Genomic DNA, 22939 nt, shown 5'->3' with positions numbered 1-22939 from the left:
GCAGCAATAATAGTAATATTAGAAGTTGTAACAGTTGTGATAACAGTGGCATTGGACTAGTTGGCTTTGCAGTTGAAGGCCCAAAGCTTTAAGTTATAACTGAGACCTATTACATCACTACACTTATCAGAGACCAAAAACAGTGAATAAGTGCTGGGCCATATGGTTGAAACCATTGTCAGGATATTAATATGTCTGTTTTCCTATACTGATTTATGTCACAATATGACAAATGACATAAAATAATCCAATTGATGTTGGAATCGTTTTTCCGTTATGCATAACCTGAGACCCAAGTCTTTAAAACAAACCTCCAACAACTAATTTTCTAATGGCTTGCTTGGAGTCTTTAATTTGGAAGACAGTAATTTGTAGAACGGTAACATTGCAAGATGATATCACAATGTGATTCTGCTGGAGGTCAGTAAAGGATAACTGCCCAGCCCAACATGGAACCAGACTGTTATAGCACACAGTTAAACATCTCTCTTGCTCTCTCTCAGTGGGGGGGCTAACTGATGACAGACCTATACCGTCCTTGGCGGTCTGCCGTTCTGCTTTGAAAGGCCAGTGTTTAACCATCCAACCAGCACCACGTCCTCTAAATGTCTAATACTTCTTCTTCATGATAAAGACAGTCACATCATTGAAGACTCTTAAGTGAATGTAGCAGCACACATTAAGGTGTTTTTATTTTAGTTTACATATGTGCAAAACATTGCTTCATTCAAAGCAATAAAAACCTTAGGCTAGAATAACTGAATTGGCAGGGCTGCAAAATACTCATACATGAAAGAAGGTAAGCAAAAATAATGTAATCTGTTTATATACAATTTACAAAATATAATAAGATTTATATATAAAAAAGTTGATATTCATCTATATTATTTTACTGAAGCTGTATCCCTAGAGAACAGCTGTTAATATGCTCCTTGTAATTTTCTGTAGGAACATCAAATTGTCCTTTACATTCACTCGTTGCACATTTGAGGAGTCCTTTATTGCAAAAGTGTCCATTCAGTGAGGTAGAAATTTTTTTGGTAATCCTCTTCATGAAAAACAAGAGCAAACAGGAGCTCAGTCACTCAGCTAGGTGCATGTTCTGCCCTGTGAGATGCGATCAGTCCTGCTGTTCTCAAACAGCTGTTCGTAAATGCCGTTGTTCTGCTCCGATGCTAAGTCCTTGTCGCAATTGTTCTCCTCGTGGTCTGAATCTGCATCTGGGGCGGTGTAAGGGTTCTCATGCAGAGTTATTCCGTTATGCGTCACTGACGGAGGGATGAATCCTGGGTACAAGTCCTGCTGAGGCCTCCAGGGAGCTTTCCCAAATGTTCCTGGGTGAAGAAGGTGGAGAGGTGAGTTCAAAGTACAGACGAATTTTAGAAAGTTTTGGAACATTCTTTGACTTAAGACCTACCCATGAAGGTGTTGCAAGGGGACAGACACTCATGAGGTCGGCCATAGTCGTTCGCATCTCCCTCCTCCATGGATGGGCGGCGGTCACTCTGGTGGGAGGGGCCATGATGGAGACTGGCATTGTGAAGCTGCATCAGGACAGTGGAGGAGCAGAGGTCAAAGGGCTCGGAGAGGAAGTAGTCCCTCCTTTTAGGGTTGGTCAGGCTGCCATTGTAGGAGTCGATGCAGACGGGCCTTTGTTCAATGGAACAGCCTGAAGGTAAAAAACAGGAAATAATTAAATCCTTTACAAAGTGAGGAAGACAAATTCCAGAAATAACCAATGTACTTTAGGTAAACTTGGACATAATGTTCTTGATCATCAACAACCTAACAGTAATGTTGTGGGATCATGATCAAGAGAACATTTTCCATTTGACGGATTCAACAAATTTGTCTAAACACGCTGTACAGACCTGTGAACACCTCTGATGGGTCGGTAGAGTACATGTTGTCTCGGCGAAGCAGTGATCCAATTGGACCTTGATAGTGGCACAGCAGAGGATCGATAGCTGCTTCCATGTCTGCTTCACTTCCTGTATCCAGCTGACAAAGACCTGCACGGGTGAAGGAGGAGCATCATGTCAGAAACACATGAAGCTGCTAAAGGTTTCTCTTTTAAGACACAGAGGGCTGGTGTTTTACCATTCATGTCTTTAGGCTGCAGGTAGAAGCCGCTAATTGATGACGCCATGTACTGATGACTGCTGCCGCTCTCAGATGGGATGTAACCGTCCTGTCGGTCAGCAAGCGTGCCCTGGGAGGACAGGTAGCTAGGGATGTCGGCAGGCAGGTTGGTCTCATCTGTAGCATAGGGACATCAAGTTATATCACCCTTTTTTTGCAATACATTTTATTTCAATTTAAAATTGCCTTAAAATGTGGACTTGGAGGATGACCTCACCTGTGTTGGTGACGCTGCAGTCCTCATTGCGTCTGCGGGTGTGGTAGATGATCACCACCCAAACCAATGACGTGCCGACCACACAGCACACCACCGCTATAATGACGATGCCCACTGTGGTCCATCCATCATCATCCGATCCTGCTCCACCAACCATGCCCACCCCCACCCCGCCCTGCACACCAGAGTCGCAGTTGGGGTTTGGTATGACCGCTAACCGAATATTGCCCCTCTCGGTGCCCAGTGCGTTGGACATCTCGCAGGTGTACTTTCCCGCGTCTGCCTCAGCAGCGTCCACAATGATGAGGAGCTGGTTGGCAGCTGCAAAGAAGTGCCGCTCGGTCACCACCAATGGGCTGTCATCTTTGGTCCAGTTCAGCCTTGGGGGAGGGCTGCCCCCAGCGATGCACTGCAGGACAGCGGTTTCACCCTTGGCTACAGTGCGATCCATGAGGGGCCGCAGGAATGAAGGTGTTTCTGTAAGAGGGAAAGAAGCCACATAAATTACTTTCAAACCAACACCATTTAGAGTGATTCATAGATCCTTCATTAAGGCCTGTGAACCTAAGATGGAATGTCAAAATGTAGATTTCCTCATTACTTTCTGCTACAACGATGCCATTTCTCACCTAGAACTGTTAGCGTAGCATTTGCAGAAATGGCTCCAGCTGTGTTCTGTGCTGTGCAGCTGTAAACGCCAATGTCCTCAGTCTTGACATCCACAATGAAAAACACATCGTCCTCCGGCATGACATGCATGCGCCGTTCGCGGGCAGCAGGAAAGTCAGTGCCACCATCTTTTTGCCAGGCAATCTGAGGGGAAGGGTGACCCACTGCAGCGCATTCCAGCCTAGCTGTCGCTCCAGCTCGGATACTCAGATCCATGGGCATCTTGGTGAAGGAAGGGAGCACTGAGAGAAAAAAGTGTAGGGTTAAAGGTTATTATAAACTATCAGAGACAAATAATTCTGCAGACATTTAAGACTTTGACGGGCATTTTAAGGACCTGTAGATACTCTGTAGATAGACACAAGGCAATAATTGAATTCACCCAAACTTACTGTTGACAGTGAGTCTGGCCTTGGTTGAATAGGAAGATCCAAAGTGGTTGGAGATGACGCACTGGTATTTTCCTTCGCTGGAGAACTCCACGTTGGGCAGCTGCAGGGTGGTTGTATACTCTGTCACCTCTGTCTCACCTCCTGCGCCTCCCTGCACCCGGAGGTGAGCCTGGTTGTGGATCTCTGCATCATTCAGGACCTCATTGTCTTTCTTCCAAGCGAAGGTCATAGGTGAGTCGCTGGAGCTGGCCGCTGAGCAGACGAATGTCACATTGGTGCCCTTGAGGGCCGACTGGGTCTCCGGCTGCACGGTGATCTGAGGCTTTGGGAAATCATCTGGGGAAGAAAAAAGAAGGTTCACATCTGTTTTTTTTCAGAAATTGGGGCAGACGAGGCTCCGAGAGGGAAAAGACTGAACTGAATTATGCACTATTTAGTTCTCTCTGACAGTAACCAGGAAAGCTGAAAACATAACTTAGTAAATTTCCATAACGTTCCCTTCATGAGACTCATTAGCTCGTCCAGGAGTCAGGGGAAAATACTGAACAATCTGGGTCAGTTAGTAAATGGAAAACCTGCCACAGATAAATGGCTGTTTTTGAGGCATTACGGTATGTGTGTGTAAAGGTGTTACACCAAGTGAATGCATCACTCACCACACACAAACTCCTCCTGGCTGACGGCGAACACGCTCCTGCCCTTCAGCATCTGCGGGTGGGCGCAGCTGGCGTTGACGCAGGGCAGGAAGGTTTGTTCTGCCACCCAGACTGGAAGCCACTTCAGCTGGCAGTCGCACAGCAGGCTGGAGGTGTTCAGACGCCTGCCAGAGGAGAGGATACCAGAAATATTACAGTGGAATCTAGAGAGGAAAGTTTTACCAGTGCATGAACATTACGTTTTTTTGTATCTAGATCAAGGATGACCACATTTCTGCTCTTAAGATGTGAAGACACCAATGATTTTAGTTGATTTTCATTATCTCATGCCAACAGGGCTTTGGTTCGCAGATAAATGGACGAACTGATGTGCCTGTCAGGAAGTGATAAAAAGACATAACTTCTACGGTTTCAAGTTGAAAGTTTTTGCAAGGGAACATCATATTTGCTGAGATTTTTGGCATCAATCAATTACTTTAAGATAGGAGGAGAAAAATAAAATTCTGCAAAAACAAATCACAGCTGATGTTGCAAACGGTGCAGATACATGTAGGATTCATTAGCAAAGTTTGTGTGTTAATTTTGTACTGGAAAATTCAATTTATAAATCATCATCAGACACAGACACAGATTGGTACCAGACTAAAAACTCTCACAATCACCTTATTTATCAAAATCAAATGAGTATCCCTGGGTAACATTATCCTCATGTAATGTGGTAGAACTTGGGGCAGTAAAACATGCTGTTTGGATGAGTTACCATCAATATGAACTATGGCTGCAACTTAAGAATATTTTAATAATTGATTTATCCGATGATTATTCTCTAAAATAATCATTCGGTCGATAAAATGTCAGAAAATTGTGAAAAACTGACATATTTACTTTGCCTGTTTGTCCAACTAATGCTCCAAAACCCAAAGAATTTCAGTTTACGATCAGAGAAGACCAAGAAAACCAACAAATATTCACATTTAAGTGGTTGGAGGTTATACTAAGCTAAGCTAACCAGCTGCTGGTATTGAATGGACAGACATAAGAGTGGTATCATTATTTGAATTGGCAAGAAAGGGAATGAGCGTACCTCCGAAAATGTCAAACTATTCCATTAATTTTTATTTGCTTATTGGAGAGACTCACTCACAGAGGATGACTTATCTAGACTGTGTGATCTATGATGAATTATGTTGCAGTAATTTCAAGAGAACTCCTGTGAATCTGTTATTAACATTGAAGGAAGCATTGTTTGGTGCTGACTTTCCCAGCAACCATAATGACTTTCACCTGGTGTTCTGTCCTACATCAATGCTAAAACACTAACTGAAGTGGTCCTGAAACATGATCGCACTTACAGCTCCTGCAGGTTCTTCATCTGGGAGAAGGCGTTTGCTTGGATGGACATGATCGCGTTGTTACTCAAATCTCTGCAGAGAAAAAAAGAAAACAAATTAGGGCTGGTAGGATCCTCACAGGGGGGCACAAAGAAAGAAAGAAAAAAAGAAAGATGGCAGCTTTTTCCTTCCAACATCAGCCGTATGGAGTAAAGGCAACAAAAACTTCAATCGAGAGAAGAAAAAGGTCTGGGCTCCAGAACAATAAAACTCTGGGCAGCAGTTTGCTGTGTTAATCAAGAGAGGCCCAACTCTGGGCTGCTTTGAGCTCTGGCAACGGCTGGGAAAAAACTCTAATTAGAATCAAATGCAGCTGTTGTACACTCACACACACATTCACACACAGTTCCCCCCACTCTCGCCTTAGTGATCGATATAGTCTGGCACACATGCAAAGATACTAATGGCAGAGTTTTTTCTTGATTCCACATCAAAGTGAAAGAATGGGAGAAGACAGTTTGGGTGTACGACTCTAACAAACAGCGTCTGTGTCTCGGTGTGATTCACCCTGATTAGTTTACAGCTCAGACTTTTGGAAACAATCAGTGAAACACGAGGACGACTCACAGGTGCTGCAGCGCATCCAGGCCAGAGAAAGACTTCTTGGTCACCGAACGGATCTGGTTCCCTTGCAGAAATCTGGGAAAACAACAGAATCTGATCAATGTCAAACCTCATTTTTACTTATTGACCTTATTTTATTCATGTGTTCCTAAGTCAAACATCATGGTGGATTGAATATGAACTCACAGGTTTTTCAGCTTGTCCAAAGCAGAGAAGGGTCCGTTCATGTCTTCTATGGTCCAGGAGATTTCATTATTTTGGAGATCCCTTTTACGAAAGAAACAAAGACAGACCACATCATAAAAAATCCACACCCAGAAAACAACTGCGCTTGCGATGTTAATAAAACTTTATGCGGCTTTACATTTCGTGTGAAGGCGAAAATGTTTGAGGCTTTAAAATTATATTCAAACCAGCTCCATTCCTCACAGGAAGTTCCTTCTTGGCATTTGCGGCACTTCTGCTATAGCTTTTCTGTGTTGTGTGGTGGAAAAAAAATTTACAAGGAAGTGCTGCAATATAGCGTGTGCTGCAGAGGATAAATATACTCTGTGTGCAAATTAAGTTATGTATGCAAGTTCCCCTCAGAGGAAGATTTTGCGACAGATCCTCTTGTACCATTAAATACAAAGTTATTCTGAGATTTCCTACAATTCCCAGAAGTCATGAACTTAATGCATTTACCTGCATGTGAAAAATAAACTGATGTTTTTTTTTCCTGTCAAGACAACTTGACACACACTCAGAACGCAACCTGTCTTGTAGCTGCAATGCATTTTGGTCTATTTGTGGTGAAAATTTCCTTTTCTTTAATAGACTCCCTGTATGATCTTTAAGGTCAAACTAGCAGCTGTAGTTAGAAGGGCCCTTGATCTTTGATTCTGAGCGAATGACACCATAACGTGACGATTACTGCTATCACACTCACACTGCCGCTGCTGGAAAATTATGGGCACATTTATCCTTCTGTCCACAGGAAGAAAAATACGCTAAACAACTTAATACGCAGAGTTACAGAGTACGAACATCACTAAAAGCCAAGAACTTCCCAGAGAAATTGCATCCTTTGATCCCTCAGCTGCTCTAATGCCTTCAAACAGTTATTTTCCTCCTCGGCGTGCCTGGTTATGGCTGATTGAGATTGAGGAAGGGTGTGTGTGTCTGTGTATATGTGTGTGTGTGTGTTTGTGTGTGTGTGCGAAGGGGGGGGTGTCGAGTTTGAAGCCCTGAAGCAATCCATGTCCACCTAGCAGCAAACCTGCCCTACGGTGACCTCAGCAGCACAGCTCACATTTGGTTCCAGTTAAAAAGTCCCAACCAGGGGAAATGTTACGGAGCCCCTCTGTGGGAAAGGGGGGATGGGTAGATGCGGCTGTGGAAGGGGGATCGGAGCAGAGAAAAGGGAAAGATGGGGGTGGGGAGGGTTGTTGAGGTTGGGGTTGTGCCTCTCAGAGGTTTTTTTATGTGTACGGAGAGACCTCAACACAGTAATCTATTTCACATCCCGAAAACAAATCAGGCAGGATATTTCCACTCAGGCGGAGGATTGATGGTGGAGGCTGATTTGACAAGGCAGCATGCGGAGTAACTGTTTTTAAAAATTTTTACGTATATTTGATGTTATTGTTAGCTGGAGCACTGACATGACAAAGCATTTCCTCCAAAAGCTTCAAACAAGCAATCCAAGGCTTCACTGTTTTTTCTAGTTATATCAAGCTCATAATTTCAAACTTTTTCTAAGTAATGGTTTTGTGGTTAAGGTCAAAGAAAATTCATTTTGGTCAAGACTTGTGCAGAACTGCATTTTGGTCGTGGTTTCGATAACCTCAATGACACAAAATGGCTAGGTTGAGTCCACACAGTCCTCATTTGAGTCATGCATTATCAAATATTGCTATTAATCAAAATAAGATCAAAATTATATCAGTCAGTCTTAAATAGGTGAAGAGGAAAAGGAGTGAACCTTTATGTTTTGACTGGTTTGTTGTCATGTTCATGCTAACACAGCTCAGATGATCTACAAACATTATGACACCTGTCTTGGGAAATTACATCATCTCATTTTCCGGTCGTAGATCCTATAAAGTTTATGGGCTGAGATAATACTTGCATGTCCATGGTGGCCATGCAGCATTTTTTAGTTATTCATTTATCAAAATCAGCTCATAACATTCAGCCGCAGTGTGAACAAAGCCCTACTGAAGCTCTTGAATTGAACTCACAGCGTCTGCAGGTTGGAGAGACCACGAAAAGCTCCATCTGCGATGAAGCTCACGCGATTGTTCCCGATGTGGAGCTCGTCCAGCAGGCTGAGGCCGACGAAGCTGGATTCCTCCAGTCTGGATAGGTGGTTGGAGGAGAGGTTGCTGTGGGACAAAGTGATGACAAACACATTACAATACAAGCACACAGAGTTCCATACATTTTCCAGACTCCTCTGCCTATCCAAACCTCTTCCAGCAACATCCCATTTAGACATCATGTGGTTTACTACTTTTTGTGCCTCTTTGCTCTCCTTTCCCTACAAAAACACTGAAGTACTTCCAAAGTCACTTTCAAAAACCCCAAACTTAAAGGTCTGGAAACAAAAAACCAATCCATATATTTCCAGGCTTTCAAAACTTGAGTTACCCAAACTTCTAAAGTGACTTGATTTGATTTCATGATAACTTTTATTCTGCACGAGTGTGAGGAGATCAAAAGTTTTGCAACCAAACAGAAATGATGAAACGAGTAATTCCAAGCAACCGCTTTATAAAGTAAACTCAGATGAGAACAAATCAGATAGCTGGGCACGTTCCCGGCCGACAGCCAGCTTGTTTACTCTCAGGTTCATGTGATAAGCGTGAGAGAAAAACAGAGAGAGACAAAAACAACAACCTATCTGTGGAAAAAAAAAAGGCTCCAGACACTGCAAACACTGAACTGACCGCTGCTATAAACAACAGCCACAACAAAGGACATCCAATCTGCTTCCAGGAATGTGTCTTAATGGGGGGGAAATCACTGATGTTTGTGGGTAATGGAGTATTTCATGAGGAAAGAAGCTACGATTAGAAATGAGATTTCGAAAAGGAAAAGTAAATTAACTTCCGGGGATCGGGTTGGGGGGGGGGGGCGGCGGGGGATGATGTTTTGGCTCAAGTGGCAGCAGAGCGGAGAAGGGGCATGAGGGTGTGTAATATTTTGGCAGTGCTTTAATGTTGGCACTGACTGGCAGAGCATAAGAGACGGTGCTCTGTGTGTGTATGTGTGTGTGTGTGTGTGTGTATGTGGGGATTGGCGTCAGGAGGTACTGGAGTGTGAGGAAGGGCAGGCTGGAGTGCCAAAGAGGAGGAGAGGGCGACAGAAAAGTGTTGGGAGTTCAGAGTGTGAATGAAGAGTGGGGAGGGAATAACGAGAGGGAGGTGGGGGAAAAAGAGACAGAGAGAGAGAGAGAGAGAGAGGGTGCAGCGGGAGGGTGGAGAGAAAAAAAAAAAGGTGGACTCACAGCTCGCTGAGTTTCTGGCAAAACTCCCAGGCGTCAGGTCGGATCCTGCTGATGGTGTTGTGGCCGAGGTGGAGCTGCTGCAGAGTCAGCAGGCCGTACAGCCAGCCCTTACTCACCTCCGTCAGGTTGTTGTAGTCCAGCTGCCTGCGAGCCCACACACACACACACACAAAAAAATCAGGTGTTATTCTGCATTCACGTCATCTTGGTAGAACAGAACTTAATACAAATTGTAAATGTACTTACAGGACTTCCATGTTGCTGAGGCCCCAGAAGGCTCCGTCCATCAGGCGAGTCAGGCTGTTTCTCTGCATCTTCAGAGAGCGAAGAGCATGCAGGCCGTGGAACGTCAGGCCCTCCACCCTGCGAACACGGTTCCTGCTCAGCTCCCTAAAACACACACACACATCACGAACTCAGCATAGGCAAGGAAAACTGAAACAGTAGGAAGACTGATGCTACGTTCTTGGAAAGGATCAATATTGAGGGTGTTCGTTTGCTTTATCTGGAATGGCACAATTTGTAGTCTTCATAGTGAAATTTTGCATATAAAATAAAAAAAAGCAGCTTACAAGTGCTGGAGGTTGGGCAGCTGGAAGATCTTGGCCGGGATGGTGGAGAGACGGTTGCGGTTGAGTCGGAGAACCTGCAGGCTGCTGGACAGGTTGGTGAAGCATCCCGTCTCCAGCGATGAGATACGATTGTTGTTGAGGAACCTGTGAAAGAAAAGATTTAAGTGCAAGGTTTGAAAAACTGTATTGCAACTTAATTAACTTTCAGAAACACAGCGTCGCTTTCTAACAGATGTTCCAGAAATAATATGTTTGGGGGGGTTTCCCAGGCGATAAATGCGACAAACACACTGATAATATAGTCACTGGAAGGGTCTGTGTGTCATATTCAACTTCCTTTGATGCACTGTGGCCCCAAAAATGATCTGAACCACTAGTAAACAGAATATTTAACAGTTTACAGCCAGCAGTTTCAAAATGCACATCCATGCAAAGACAGAAATGACACTCACAGGTTCTTGAGAGGCAGAGCGGGGAAGGAGCTGGCCTTTACATCCACGATGTTGTTGTTGCTGAGGTCCAGCGTTTCCAGCGCGAGGAAGGGCCTGAGCTGCTCCATAGAGATCCTGGTGATCCTGTTGTTTGCTCTGAAAATACAGACACCATCGCTCCAATAAATGACAAAAATACTGTGTATTTGACTAGTGGCTCATACCAGTTTCATGTTCCCAGATATACAAACAGTCAAGCCCCTCAATTAGCTTGTGGTATCAAAAAATGACAAACTCTCACGCGCATGTACAGCTTAGACTTACCACCCAACGTGAAACTATGTCATTTTTTTTTGGCTGATGTTGCATGCAAAGCCAACAAATTGTTCGACATGATCAATGCCGCTGCTCTTCACACTAGGTCCAAACAACCTTTCGGTTTAGTGATGTGTTATTTTGTTTATAAGGTAATTACTAACAAGGTATTTAAAAAAGTAACCTGCCAATTACTTGGCTGATGAATACCATTCCCTCAGTGAAAGCATGCCTCGGCAGAGGCCAGCAATTTCCTGAGCTGCACGCCTCCTAAATTGCAGTGCAGGGACTGCTTAGTTATAAACAGAGCCTGTACAGTGCCCTCTTTGTGTATGAGACTCGGCATTAGAGAGAGAGTGAAGGGGGGAGACAGGAATTCCCTCCAATGCACCAGACTACAGGCCTCGTTTTCAGTATTCATTGGTTACAGTCCCCCCCCCCCATCTCTAGCTACACCTTACTGACCAGAGAGCTGTTAGTTTTTCAGATCCAGTTTTCCAGCAGCCCTCCAAAAAGTTTTATAATGGAGGTTTAATTTGGGATGTAGTGTCATTAATATTTAATTGGAGTCTTTCAATCAGCTGACCTATAGTACAGATTGAGGGGCAGCTATCAGCAGTGTTATGAAAATGGCTCCAGAATTACACTGTCACGAGTTTTACATGATTTATGCCTTTTAGATTGGCTTCCAAAGATAATTAATACATGAAAAGATGAATACAGGTCCAAATAATCCTGATGAGACAGTGTGTTTTCACTGTAAGGACACAAAACATATTGGATTTCGCTGGAAATTCACTCAGCATACAAAGAATATGCAAGAATATTCAGTGCTGGTTGGTGTAATCTCAATGTCAGATTTTACGTTCAGTTGGTCCACCTCAGGCTGAGAGACAGCATGGCACCACCGCACTGTGAAATCGAGATGTCTCACCTATTCAAACGACTGTGAGGTAACGCTGACCCATTTTTTTCCACGCGTGCTGACTGCTTTCAGGGCACATATATTACCATAGCGACGGTGCTCTACCATCTGGAACACCTTTTTGGTAATCTTCAGATTCAAACATACAGAGTGGGGGGAGGATTCACCCCATCAACAAAGACCCAAGATTGATGGCAGCCCCGGAGAGTTTGGTGGGACTGTGGGGGGCAACGCTGGGATAAAACCTTCCAGAGCATGTCTCTGTGTTTGGACTTTAAGTCAAACTTGGTGCTGTGCCAAGGACAGACAGTAGGCTGGGGGCTGGCTGGGTGGTACTTGGGGCATAAGCTACTAAAAGTGGCAAACTTGCCTAAATTACATGAATGTGAGGTTTTCTGATGCACTGAAAGATTCTAACCAAATCAAATTAAATCATTGCATTGTTATACATGAAGGGTTGACATATGAACACAGAGTCCAGACTATATAAGAATACAGCTCATTTTCTACAATAAAAACGGCACAGGCAGCTCTTTTGTTTGGAGATTTGCAGAGGGCTTTCCACGCACCACAGCCCCCAGGTCCCAAACAAAAGCGCTGCACACCACCTGTATCTCAGTTTTCATGTTCCCCTGACTGGTCGCTGAGAGAAGGAGGGCCTGCCTGGCAAGAAAAAACCAGTCTTTCCAGTTTCTCTCGAGAGGGGGAAAGTAGAGCTGCAGAGAGGGGAAGGGTTTTAGTGCACGCTTCCTGCCTGAGAACGAGGCGATGGACGCTGAAGTTTTGACCCAGAATGTGAGCCTTGAATGTAAAAATCTGGCAAGTTAAAAAAATATCTGGCAGCATGGCCAGAGAGGTGTAAACACTCGCTCCAACATATGGCAAAACATGCTATTTTCTTCTTTCTTGTCCCGCTCATCTCAACATCTGCACTGACATCCTGTCTTCCCCTCGCACAAACAAACCGAGCATTGTACGCTTTAATTACACACACTTCAAGTTTGTTCATCCACTTTGCTATCAGATAACGTGATTATGGAGCCATTACCGTTGTGTTTGCAGGGCTTTGCTGCTGTTAGTGGAAATCAATGGAAGGCCAAACATGTGCCGATAACAGCCTTAGGCATCTTCTGTATTGACAAAATGTGTGCTCATGCCCTTTTTAATGCGCTTTTTCCAGCTTTAAAATTCTTACACCGGGCAGTTGGCAGCTTTCTAGTCCATATAAGAAGTTGAATTCATAAAATATGAATGTATTAAGTGAGAGACTAAGAGGCCACCGGAGGATGAAGCCTTTCTATTACAGGCTTATGGGTCCATATGGGTAAACATGATGTGGCTTTCAGAGTTGTGCACACTCACACAAGCACATACCTGCCAGCGCTCTCAGCAACTGCACTTTATTTTTGGCCTCAACCACCATCAAACCGACCGCATTTATACACTGGGATGTTATGTTGTTATGTGAAATTCAGATATCCTTGATGAAGTTGTTTTCTTGTTGATTTCTGTTGCAGCAAAGCTTTGTCCATGGAGAGACTAATTCAGCTCTTTTTAATGCGGGAAGCTCTTTAAACAGAAAGCCGCTTTTTCTAAAACTGTCTTGCTCGTAGTGTGTGTATGTGTATGTGTATGTGTGTGTGTGTGTGTGTGTGTGGTATTTCCTATTGGAAAAAGAACAGAGTTTTGAGAAGCCATCTGATGACTCCCTCTCTCTCTGCAGTGGCGCCTGTAATGAAAACCAGCGCTGCATTTGCCGTTGAGACGCCATATTAAACTCTGCACATATCTCACTCAAATGGCTGATCATCTTAACACGTCGTCTCCCCGTCAGAGTGGAGAGAAGCATGGATCGTATGAACATGTGAACTGAAGGACCTTTACATACAGTGACAGATGAGTTGTAAAACTCTTGGAGTATCATCTTTTGGAGTAAACACTCGTTAATGTGGCATTTCTGCAGTGTGTTTCCAGGTGATCAACTGTCAATCAAACACTGTGGGTCATATAAAAGCTGAATTTTGTGCTGAAACAATTAGCCAGTTTTTAAATAAAGTCATTCATTAGGCAAATTCACCAGCTTTTTTAAAAACTTTTTTTTTTTACTGACACCAGTTTTTCAAAATAATATAAAATATAGAAATAAATGTAATTCCTTTGTGTTTTGTACTGATGATTGGACAAAACAAGGGATGAAAAGACATCACCTTAGACTATGGTAAATTGTTTTTTTATAAACTAAACAAGGAATTGATTAATAAAAAATATCCAACAGATATTGACAATATTCATTAGTTGTGGTCCTGGTTAAATCCCTACTGGATACATATTTATTATGAAAATGTTACAGATTATTACTATAATCACTACTGTTTTGGTTTGTAATTTTCATCTTCAACAAGATTCCTATTTCCGCAGACATACCGAGAGGCTCACCTTCTTAAACTCCTAATCAGACCTGGAATCTCCAGGTCATTTGTTGAACACAGGCTGAGGGATTTAGCAGCGGTGGGGTTTACCCCCTCCATAAATTCTTGGGAAATTGTTCAATTAATTAAGATGATCACGACTCAATTACTACCAGCTGCAGGGTTATTGCCGTTTGTTTTTACTCAGAGCTGCGAGGTCAAAGAAGTCGGCTAGAGCTGCCGCTATGTCTGACTGGCTGTTTGAATAAGTGGTATTCGATACCCCGAGGCCTTTTTTTTCTCTTTACTACCCTCCCAGCTTGGAGAAACTGAAGGAGGGAGAGAAATTCTGGAAAAATGTTCCACTGGAGGGGGGGGGGGGGGGGGAATCACACTGCACCACCTAACCTGAAGAAAGAGGGCGGCACCCAAAAAGGCAGTGTCTACGTGAGTGTGAGCGCATATGTGAATTTTTAGTTTCTTCTTCTTCTTCTGTGAGTGTTCTTTTTCTTCATATTGCTTTTAACTAATTAATTGTACTTTCTGGAGTTGACATATACTGTTATTTTATAACTAAAGCAGCTGACATATGGCAGCCACAGTTCAGTATATTCAAATCTGATCATTTTTAAGTAGAAAAAGTCAGTGTTCACTACTTGTAAGAACAGAAAAGGCTTTAGCTTTACAGAAAGTGCAATGTTTTTATGCTACTCAATTTAAAACAGTTTTACGGCGACGTTAACTTGGATGACACAACTTTGACCTCAAAGAGTGGAGCCAAAGAGCTAGGTTTTTTAAAACTCCAAATTAGCAACTTTGAATGGCAAACAATGTAAATACGAATGTCATATTTTTTTGACCATGACATACATTACTGTTTATGGAGCATCAGCAAAATAAACTGTAGCTTACTAGCTTGTAGCTCTTAGCTGGAATACCTAGTTAAAACTCAGGTCAGGTCAGGTAAGTAGCTAATGCAAATTAGCATTGGCTATGGGCACAAACTGCTGTTTTCCAATTACATCTCCTTCCTGTTGTATTTGTTTCTTTTACTAAGAATTAGTGTTACTTGGCCAAATATATTTAGTTCTATACTTACAAAAAATATCAAATTTCTCTGATAAATGTTTGTAAAAGTTTTCATTTATCTGTATCGCCTCAAGTCATACATAATTCTGTGACTCTCAGTTTTATTAGAAAATGAATATTGTGGTAAAAACTCAGGAACGTCAGACAGCTAATATAAATTAGCTTTGGCTATGACACAAAATCTGTAATATTAATATTATGTTATTTATACTTGCTTGTCTTTTTCACACTCTGGATTTTATTATGTTCTTGTCTTAAAATAAACTATTGTCTGTGTTTCGTGTTATTCTTTAACTCAAAAATTCAAATAGTGCTGTATTTTTCTGGAGCGTGTAAAGGCAGAGTTAACATGACACGACTTTTTGGTAAACCAAACTGAACAACATCCTGAAATCAAAGAAATTATGGTTTGGAGAAAGTCGGGAATTTGAAACATGAATCTGTGTAGAAAGTCTTCTTTCTAATCCAGAGTTGCTCAAGGGTACTTAAACAGCACACATAGCAGTTGTGGAAGATGAACCTGTGCTCTCTTTCTAGCCATTGAAGGAACAATCCAGCCAATCACACCAGGTGTTATTTGTATGTGGAACAAATACTACAATAAAGATTTTTTTTTTACCTAAATTAAGATATCATGCACAGTATATTCAGACAAAAATAGTTTTTGGTCAGAAACAGCATGCACATCTGAGAAAATTCATCTAAAAGATGCATGGCATATGACATCTACTGTGTAAAAGGCTGTCCTGCCCATCTTCTTCTGCTGGGAGCAAACTTGTAGCTGGCGGTGACACTCCTGCACTAAATGTGAAAACAAATTGTCGATGGCTGATGGCTGAACGCCCTGCGGCTGCTGCAGAGCATCGTGTTGGGGCTTGATGAGGAATACGCCTCATCTAGCCGGGAGACAGATACATTCTTCCAAAATAACTCCATGCTGGTTGGTTTGGAGAGACGTGCCACAGAAAGCAAATAAAATTGTTGAGGTTTCACACACTAATATCTGGTGTTGTTCTGAAAGCACGTATTGCACAACAATATTCCAAAGAATTGTCTGGCTAAAATCTGAACTGTATGAAAAATGACAAGTAAAAATGCCTTTTCATTGAATTTATCAGCAGGAGAGAATTCGCTCAAACAGCATGGAAGAGCCAACACTTTAAACACTGTTAGCGATGTTTATGCTACTTATACACACACGAAAACTGTGATTAAACCGCTTTTTTGAGATGACGGACCAACACATTGTCCAGATTGACCATCACACATTTCTGAGTCCTATAAAGGCCCACACAGCAACATGTAATCCCTCCACTCAAACTGAAAAATAAAAATCACCAAATTTGGATTTCTGTCATTCTCACATGACAGATTTTCTTTATTTCCAGCGTCACGTCACTGCCTCCAGGTTAAAAATACACCAACAGCAGCAATAGCCACTAAACAAAACATTTCCATTTCTGTTGATGGCATTTGTCTTTGACCATGTGACCTGTCTGGGGCTGGCTGCCATGTCTCAGACTGCCCCGTCTGGGAACTGGCTGAGCCAAAAGGGTTGCTCTCCAGGGAAAGAGGGGGGAGGAACCACTTCCAAGCTCACTACTTTACAGTAACCAGCAATGACAACCCTAGTGGAGGATTACCCTCCAGACCAGCCTGAAGTGAGAGTCCACAAAGGTGTTAAGAGGGGGTTTTACTTACAGAATGAGTGTTGTGATGTTTGAAGCATAAGGTCCCAAATCAGGTATTGCTTCCAGTTCATTATGGTTCAGCTTTCTGTTAAAATTAAGAAAAAGAAACGGTTAAAAGAATAGTTTGTCACATGTAGGACAGTGATTGAGGCAGTTTGGAAAATCTTGTGTTTACTCTAGGAATCTCAGAGCACAAGGCATACTTACATTTCACTTAAATGTTGTAGTTTGGAAAACAAAGTGCCATCAAGCACCTGCAATTTGTTATGGCTCAGGTCCCTGTTAAGAAAAGAAAGGCAAAAATAAAGGGAAAAGTATAGACCATGGACCATATTTCTCAGATGCAGCAGTCCTCCATTTGGGTCTACATTGCAAACATAATTACTCCCAACTTCCCTGTTGTTCTTGTGAATGAACACTGTGCACAGAGGAAATGGATCAAAGAAAAATTACTGTAATTAAACTGTAAGGTTCAGAGAAATGGTGTGGCAATGAAATGGAACAGAGTGGTCAGAAAAGTAAGCAAGAATAAGATATTGTTACTGACACAGAAAACTTGCAGTTTCAGATACTGTCACCTAAAGTAACCATGAAGTCCAATGTCAGTGTCTTATTTTTTTTAACAAAACTCTTTACAAAGTTCTTGAACTGGTTCTAATTTAAGATTCCTAAAGCTCTGTTTGACAAATATCTGACCCTGCCTCACAACGAACTGATTTTGCCTGAGCAACATCTGAAAGCAACTTTAAACGTTCCAAAACAAACTGCTTCACATTCAAACCCAAAAGTAGGCTTATGAGTGGTTGGCTTTTCATCCCGTCTTTATAACACAGAAGAGAAGGCCCATGCCAAAACAGCTCCCTTCATATCCAGGCCTTTGCTGAGACGAAGAGCCAAAACAGACAAGCTGATATGTTACTGAGGGTCGAGATTCTTTTCGTGCTGAAAGGAGGTCGGAACCTGGCGAGGGAAGTCAATAAAGTGTTGGAGTCGAGACTTTATTACCGGCCAAGTCTCAGTCCGGACGTCTATTCTGACGTCTGTACTCGTATTAATCTCGTACACATTTGACCTTTTCTTTTTCTTGCCTCTAGTGGACATTAACAAGATGTTTTCAAATGAGTTTTCCTTCATATTTGATGAATTTTCTGCCTATGACTTCACACAGGTATTTTACCTGTTGAAGCCTGAGTAAAGGATCTCAAACCTCTGGCGATGTGTGTATTGATAAGTCATTACCTCTGTAAACTGTAAATTTTTGAAAACTTCTCAATCTGTATTTGTACATTTGGAAGGATATGAGAGTTGCTTATTGCCTATTTTAGTCTTGAATAGTGCTCGATTAGCTCTGGTCTATGTCTTGATTTTGTCTGAACCCACTTTGGATCTGGGCCTGAGCCTGGTCTTGGATTCGACTGAAGCAGTCTTGGCTGCAGCTCACTGGGGGTGAGACTCTTGTTTTTTTGAAGAAGGAGACTGAAAACCAGCTCAAGGATTCTGGCAAGCGGAGCCTCGTGCGCTATAAAGTGGTGGAGTTATTGACGCTGCTGCGCACGATCAACGCTGTGGTGCCAGACACTTTTTTTTTTTTACACCCCCTCACCCTAACCCCCCCTCCGCCTCCTCCTTACCTCCCTCATCTGGAATCCATCAAGGAGCTCTGGGAGGAGGGGAAGAGCCTAACAACTGGTAATGTATTCACAATGCCGGGAAAAGCGAGAGGGACGCCTTTTCATACGTCTGAAACACCCCTGTCGAATTTTCTGGGGCCTGTTTTTGTTCTTTGGTGGAAGGTTTCATCAACCACTCAACCAGAGTTTTACTTGCCTTGCTAAAGCTACCCCCCACCCACTTTCATCCTTTTCTTTCCAAGCATGCAGCTGTGCGTTGTTGTTGTTGTTGTTGTAATTCCAGCGCTGGGGGCCATATGGGAAAGGTGTCCTATCATACTCCCTAGATAAACCCTGAGTAGCTCTGACACTTCCACTTCCCTCACAAAGCAGAGTCTGAGCGGAGCAAGATAACACACAGTGCTGCGTACAGGCTACAGCCTGTATCTGCTGGCCTGGTGAAAATGTACTGCACTGCATTCTTATCAGTGACTGAAAAGTGAATAAAGGAGCTACTCTTCAAGCTAAAGGAGCTGTCATTAATGTTTTAGATTAGGATAACAAAGGGACATAGCGGCAGATTTCACATTAAGTTCCATAAATGTTTCTCATTGGTTGGGTTGCACGTCAATAGAGGCAATGACCAACGTTTTTCGAAGACCTAAGTTGCAAACTTTGGTAAGAATATGAATAAAGCTGGCAGTCATGTCTTTCTCATTAATGACTTAGACATTTGTGATTTTGGAAGGTCAGCATGCTATATTGTAAACTACTAGCAATTAGCTAGGATTTATAGGTTTTGGCTAGCGTTATAGGTTCCAAAACATCTTGCCAAAAGACTGAAATTAACCAGCTGGCTTACAGAAAGGTTGATTAATGTGTGTTGTCCTTATAAATAAACAAATGAAATGAAAGAAAAGCTAAGTAAAACTCAGGATGGTCAGTTAAGTAGCTAACGTAAATTAGCACTGGCTACGGTGCAAACCCCTAGGCGTGCTAATATTGACGCCCTCTTGTGCTTCCTGTCTTTTTCACAGAGCGTTACTGTTACTTGGCCAAACAAATGTGGATCTTTTGCTCCAAAAATCATCAAATTCCTCTGAAAAATGTGTGTAATACTTCAATTCTAAAGAAAGTCTGTATACCACTCCAGGTGGTGTATATTCCCTTTTAACAACAAGGTAAAGTCTGTGTTTCATTTATCCCATGATGAATGAGCACTGGGATTCTTCAGATGGACATCAGGCAAGTAGCTAACGTACTGATAAATTATGGCTACTGGCTATGGCACCAACCCCTTGGATTCATATCATCAACTTAATCTTCCAGTTTTTTATACTGAAAATTAATGTTACTTGGCCAAATAAAAAATAGTTCCTTTGTTAAAGAAACCACTATATTCCTCTGAGAAATGTATGTAAAGCTCTCAAGGGAATCCGTAAACCCCTCCATGAAAAAATTACTTTCAGTTTCATGTCTTTTTTGACTCCAAGTTTTCTATTTATCAACACTATAAACGGTGTAGCAGATTTCCCTCAATGCACACATTGTTTTTAAGATGAAACTCCTGTAATTACTTGGTCTTAAACCCTAGAAAGAGAACAGACACTAAATCTTGGCAATCAATCTGTAATCTTTCCCCCTCCCAACAACCCCCCTGATATTCATGGCTTAATCCTACTTCTTCTCACTCCTCTCTCCTTCTCCCTCCCACTTTCTCCTTCCCCCCATTTCTTTCTGTGAGTTTGTTTCGAACCTAATCCTACACGCTCCTCCTTAATCAGTACCATGGCTCTGGAGTTGCTAATTCAGCAGAAATAATGGGGTGCTGGAAAACAAAGGGTCGGGCGGTTTAAGGGGTTTAAGATGTGCTGGAGAGCCACTCGTAAATTAGCATGCCAGAGTGAAAAGAATTTTCCCCCCATGTGGAACTTTTTTTTTTTTTTTTTTTTCATTTTCTCTGGAAGGCCGGCCTTGGTTATGAGGCTCAGGCTGGGTCTGTTTTCTCTGGCAACATCAAGTTTCCAGAGCAGAACATTTTAGAAAGAGAAAAACTAAAACCAACAGTAGGGCAACAGCTTCGACCAGGCACTGAATCAAGCACTATAGCCTAACACAGGACAATAAAAAACAAGTACTCCAACTTAACGCAGGGCAATAAAAATCCAGTGAGAATAATTATTTGTAAAGTGGAACACACTGAGGAACATGCCATTAATGATGTGTTTGGTATTTCAGCTAAAACAGGCTCTAGGCCAGCCTCGTCTCAACTTATGGAGCCAGTAGACAAACAGGAGAGTAAGAGAGATATTACTTTAGGAAACAGTCCAAGGCTGCACACAGACTACATCTGATTTATGCTTTTATGGCTCTGAAGGCCTAGAGGTCTGTGAAACTGAATCTGAAGACTGAACCAACACTGATGGATTTTAACTCTGAGAAAAATGTGCACAGTGTGTCAACACACTGTGCAACCACGATAAACACTATGGATGTCTTTTAGTTGCTATAATTATATGTAAGACTGGAAACTAACAACTACTATTAGTGTTGTCAATACTAAAACCATTACTATTGCTACTATTTCCATCTACTACAACTACTTTCACCATAACAATACAAAACTACTTAAATTTTAGTACCTTCAGGCACTGGGAGGATTAGTTGATAATTACACTTTAGTAAAGGGGTTTGCTGGGACTGACAATGGCACATTGATGTGTAAAAACACACTGAACTCCTGCTTGTGCTTCCCTGCTGGCCTTCAGCCTGACATGCTGCTGTGAGGGACAAGACCAATGCAATAAATAAAACCTATTAATACATATAAATAGATTTATCAACCGGGGTCAAGTTTTTCCGGCCTTTTCTGATATTTCTGAAGTTAACTTTCTGAGGAAGAAAAGCTCTGCAGAAAGTTTCCTGACTGCACCAGATCTACAGTAAAATAAGGGTCAATCTCTATTCAATTAAAGGAAAGTCAATCAGGTGGATTTCTTCTGCAATACTATGTTCCTCATGTGGTTACAACCCATTCCAGTTTCACTACGACAGGAATGTGGATCATCCCATCGGTGCTGAGAGAAAACACTAAACCTGTTTATTCCCCAAACTGCAGAGGTGTGAAATGGCATTAAAGCAACAAAATAGTAAACGAATCATAAATATTCAAACAAATGCTCTTTAACTGGACTCACAGTTGAACTGTCCATTCTGGGATCGTGTTTGGAATTTGGCCCCTTTTCAGCCGACTACAGTCCACAAGCTCCCCAAAACAGGCGCAGGGAGGGGGACACGTCCTTGTGGTAGCACCAGATCCACGCTGTAGTCTTAAAAACAGAAGAAAAACCACGGCAAACCTCGCAAAACTGCGAAGCTGCGTAGAGGGACACATTTTTGTCTGGCCACACAAGAGAACACCCCTTCAGTTTTATCTTCAGATGAAGCGCAACCAATCCAAAGAGTGCGTAAATCACCAAAAAATCCCCAAATCTGGTGCTGTTGATCAACACGGGAGATCCTTATATCCAATCCCTTGTTGTTGTGGAGATCATAGTTGTAAAATATGAAGGAAAAGCGCTCCTCTGAGACCTGATCATTCCTGTGGAGAAACTTTTCTGCCGTGCTTCTCGCCGAGCTGCTGTTGGGGCAACTTGTGCTGTGCAGGGTCCCCGCAGCGCAACGTGAGCGCACACCAGAGGTATGCGGGGGGAGGGACCCAGGGGTGCCTGGGAAATGTAGTCCGTGCTGCTGAATCCTGAATCTGAATCCTGCAATGTTATTCTTAGTGGAAAAAATGATTATGGGGGTTTGACATCAATGATAATTCCAGCGTGAAATTTTAAAAGAAAAAGTATATTAATGCCTTTTTAGAAATTGAAATGTAATGTGAATCAGTGGGTTGTTTGCTTATTTGTCAAACCAAAACCTATTTGTCAATCAAATATGACCAAACCACACCCACACAGTCCTGATGAAGCAGATAAACTGGTTGTTTGAGTGTTAATGAATGCTCAAGGATATTTTTCAGAAAACTTTTACTTTTGATATTTGCTTATTTAGTCATGAATATATAATTATGGAGAAATTCTTATATTTCAAAACCAACCAAAGCAATGGACTACACATACACAATCTGTAACAAATGCCATTGTAATGTTTTGTTCAATAAATACTTCAGGTCTTCAAAAAAACAAACATACCTATTCATTTCTTTCACATTTGCAGATGTGGGAGTAAATAAGTCCATTGACTTTAACCCTAATTAATGTGACATATTGGAGCATAAGTCAATTTTGTTGTTTTGTAAGAGTTCATATTATTTTCACTCTGTTACACTTCAAAGGGAAATATGATCTTTTTAATCGACTATATTTT

The 22939-nt window shown here is 42.2% G+C and overlaps 1 protein-coding gene across 1 annotated transcript; it reads right to left on the bottom strand.

The window, feature by feature from the left end:
- Nucleotides 1–661: 661 nt before the first annotated feature.
- Nucleotides 662–22243, bottom strand: lrig3 (leucine-rich repeats and immunoglobulin-like domains 3). Its single transcript, XM_067581501.1, has 19 exons — nt 21760–22243; nt 17160–17231; nt 16963–17037; nt 10546–10680; nt 10094–10237; nt 9768–9911; nt 9522–9665; nt 8254–8397; nt 6218–6298; nt 6035–6106; nt 5429–5500; nt 4077–4240; nt 3421–3756; nt 2989–3270; nt 2360–2836; nt 2101–2259; nt 1872–2012; nt 1418–1669; nt 662–1334 (listed from the first exon to the last, which is right to left on the bottom strand). Exons 1-19 carry the CDS (start codon nt 21954–21956, stop codon nt 1090–1092), a joined length of 3336 nt encoding a protein of 1111 aa, XP_067437602.1. The 5' UTR covers nt 21957–22243; the 3' UTR covers nt 662–1089.
- Nucleotides 22244–22939: the final 696 nt, after the last annotated feature.

Source organism: Thunnus thynnus, chromosome 23 (assembly GCF_963924715.1).
Source record: "Thunnus thynnus chromosome 23, fThuThy2.1, whole genome shotgun sequence".
Classification (NCBI taxonomy): domain Eukaryota; kingdom Metazoa; phylum Chordata; class Actinopteri; order Scombriformes; family Scombridae; genus Thunnus; species Thunnus thynnus.
This window is presented reverse-complemented; position numbering and strand designations above follow the sequence as displayed.

Bases quoted from the DNA above. Each gene is read 5' to 3' on its own strand.
- lrig3 (XM_067581501.1), bottom strand. From the start codon at position 21,956: ATGTGTCCCTCTACGCAGCTTCGCAGTTTTGCGAGGTTTGCCGTGGTT. The intron at 17,038-17,159 runs GTAAGTATGCCT...TAATTTTAACAG, and splicing joins CTACAACATTTAAGTGAAAT to AAAGCTGAACCATAATGAAC. The intron at 6,107-6,217 runs GTGAGTTCATAT...TTGTTTTCCCAG, and splicing joins TTGGACAAGCTGAAAAACCT to ATTTCTGCAAGGGAACCAGA.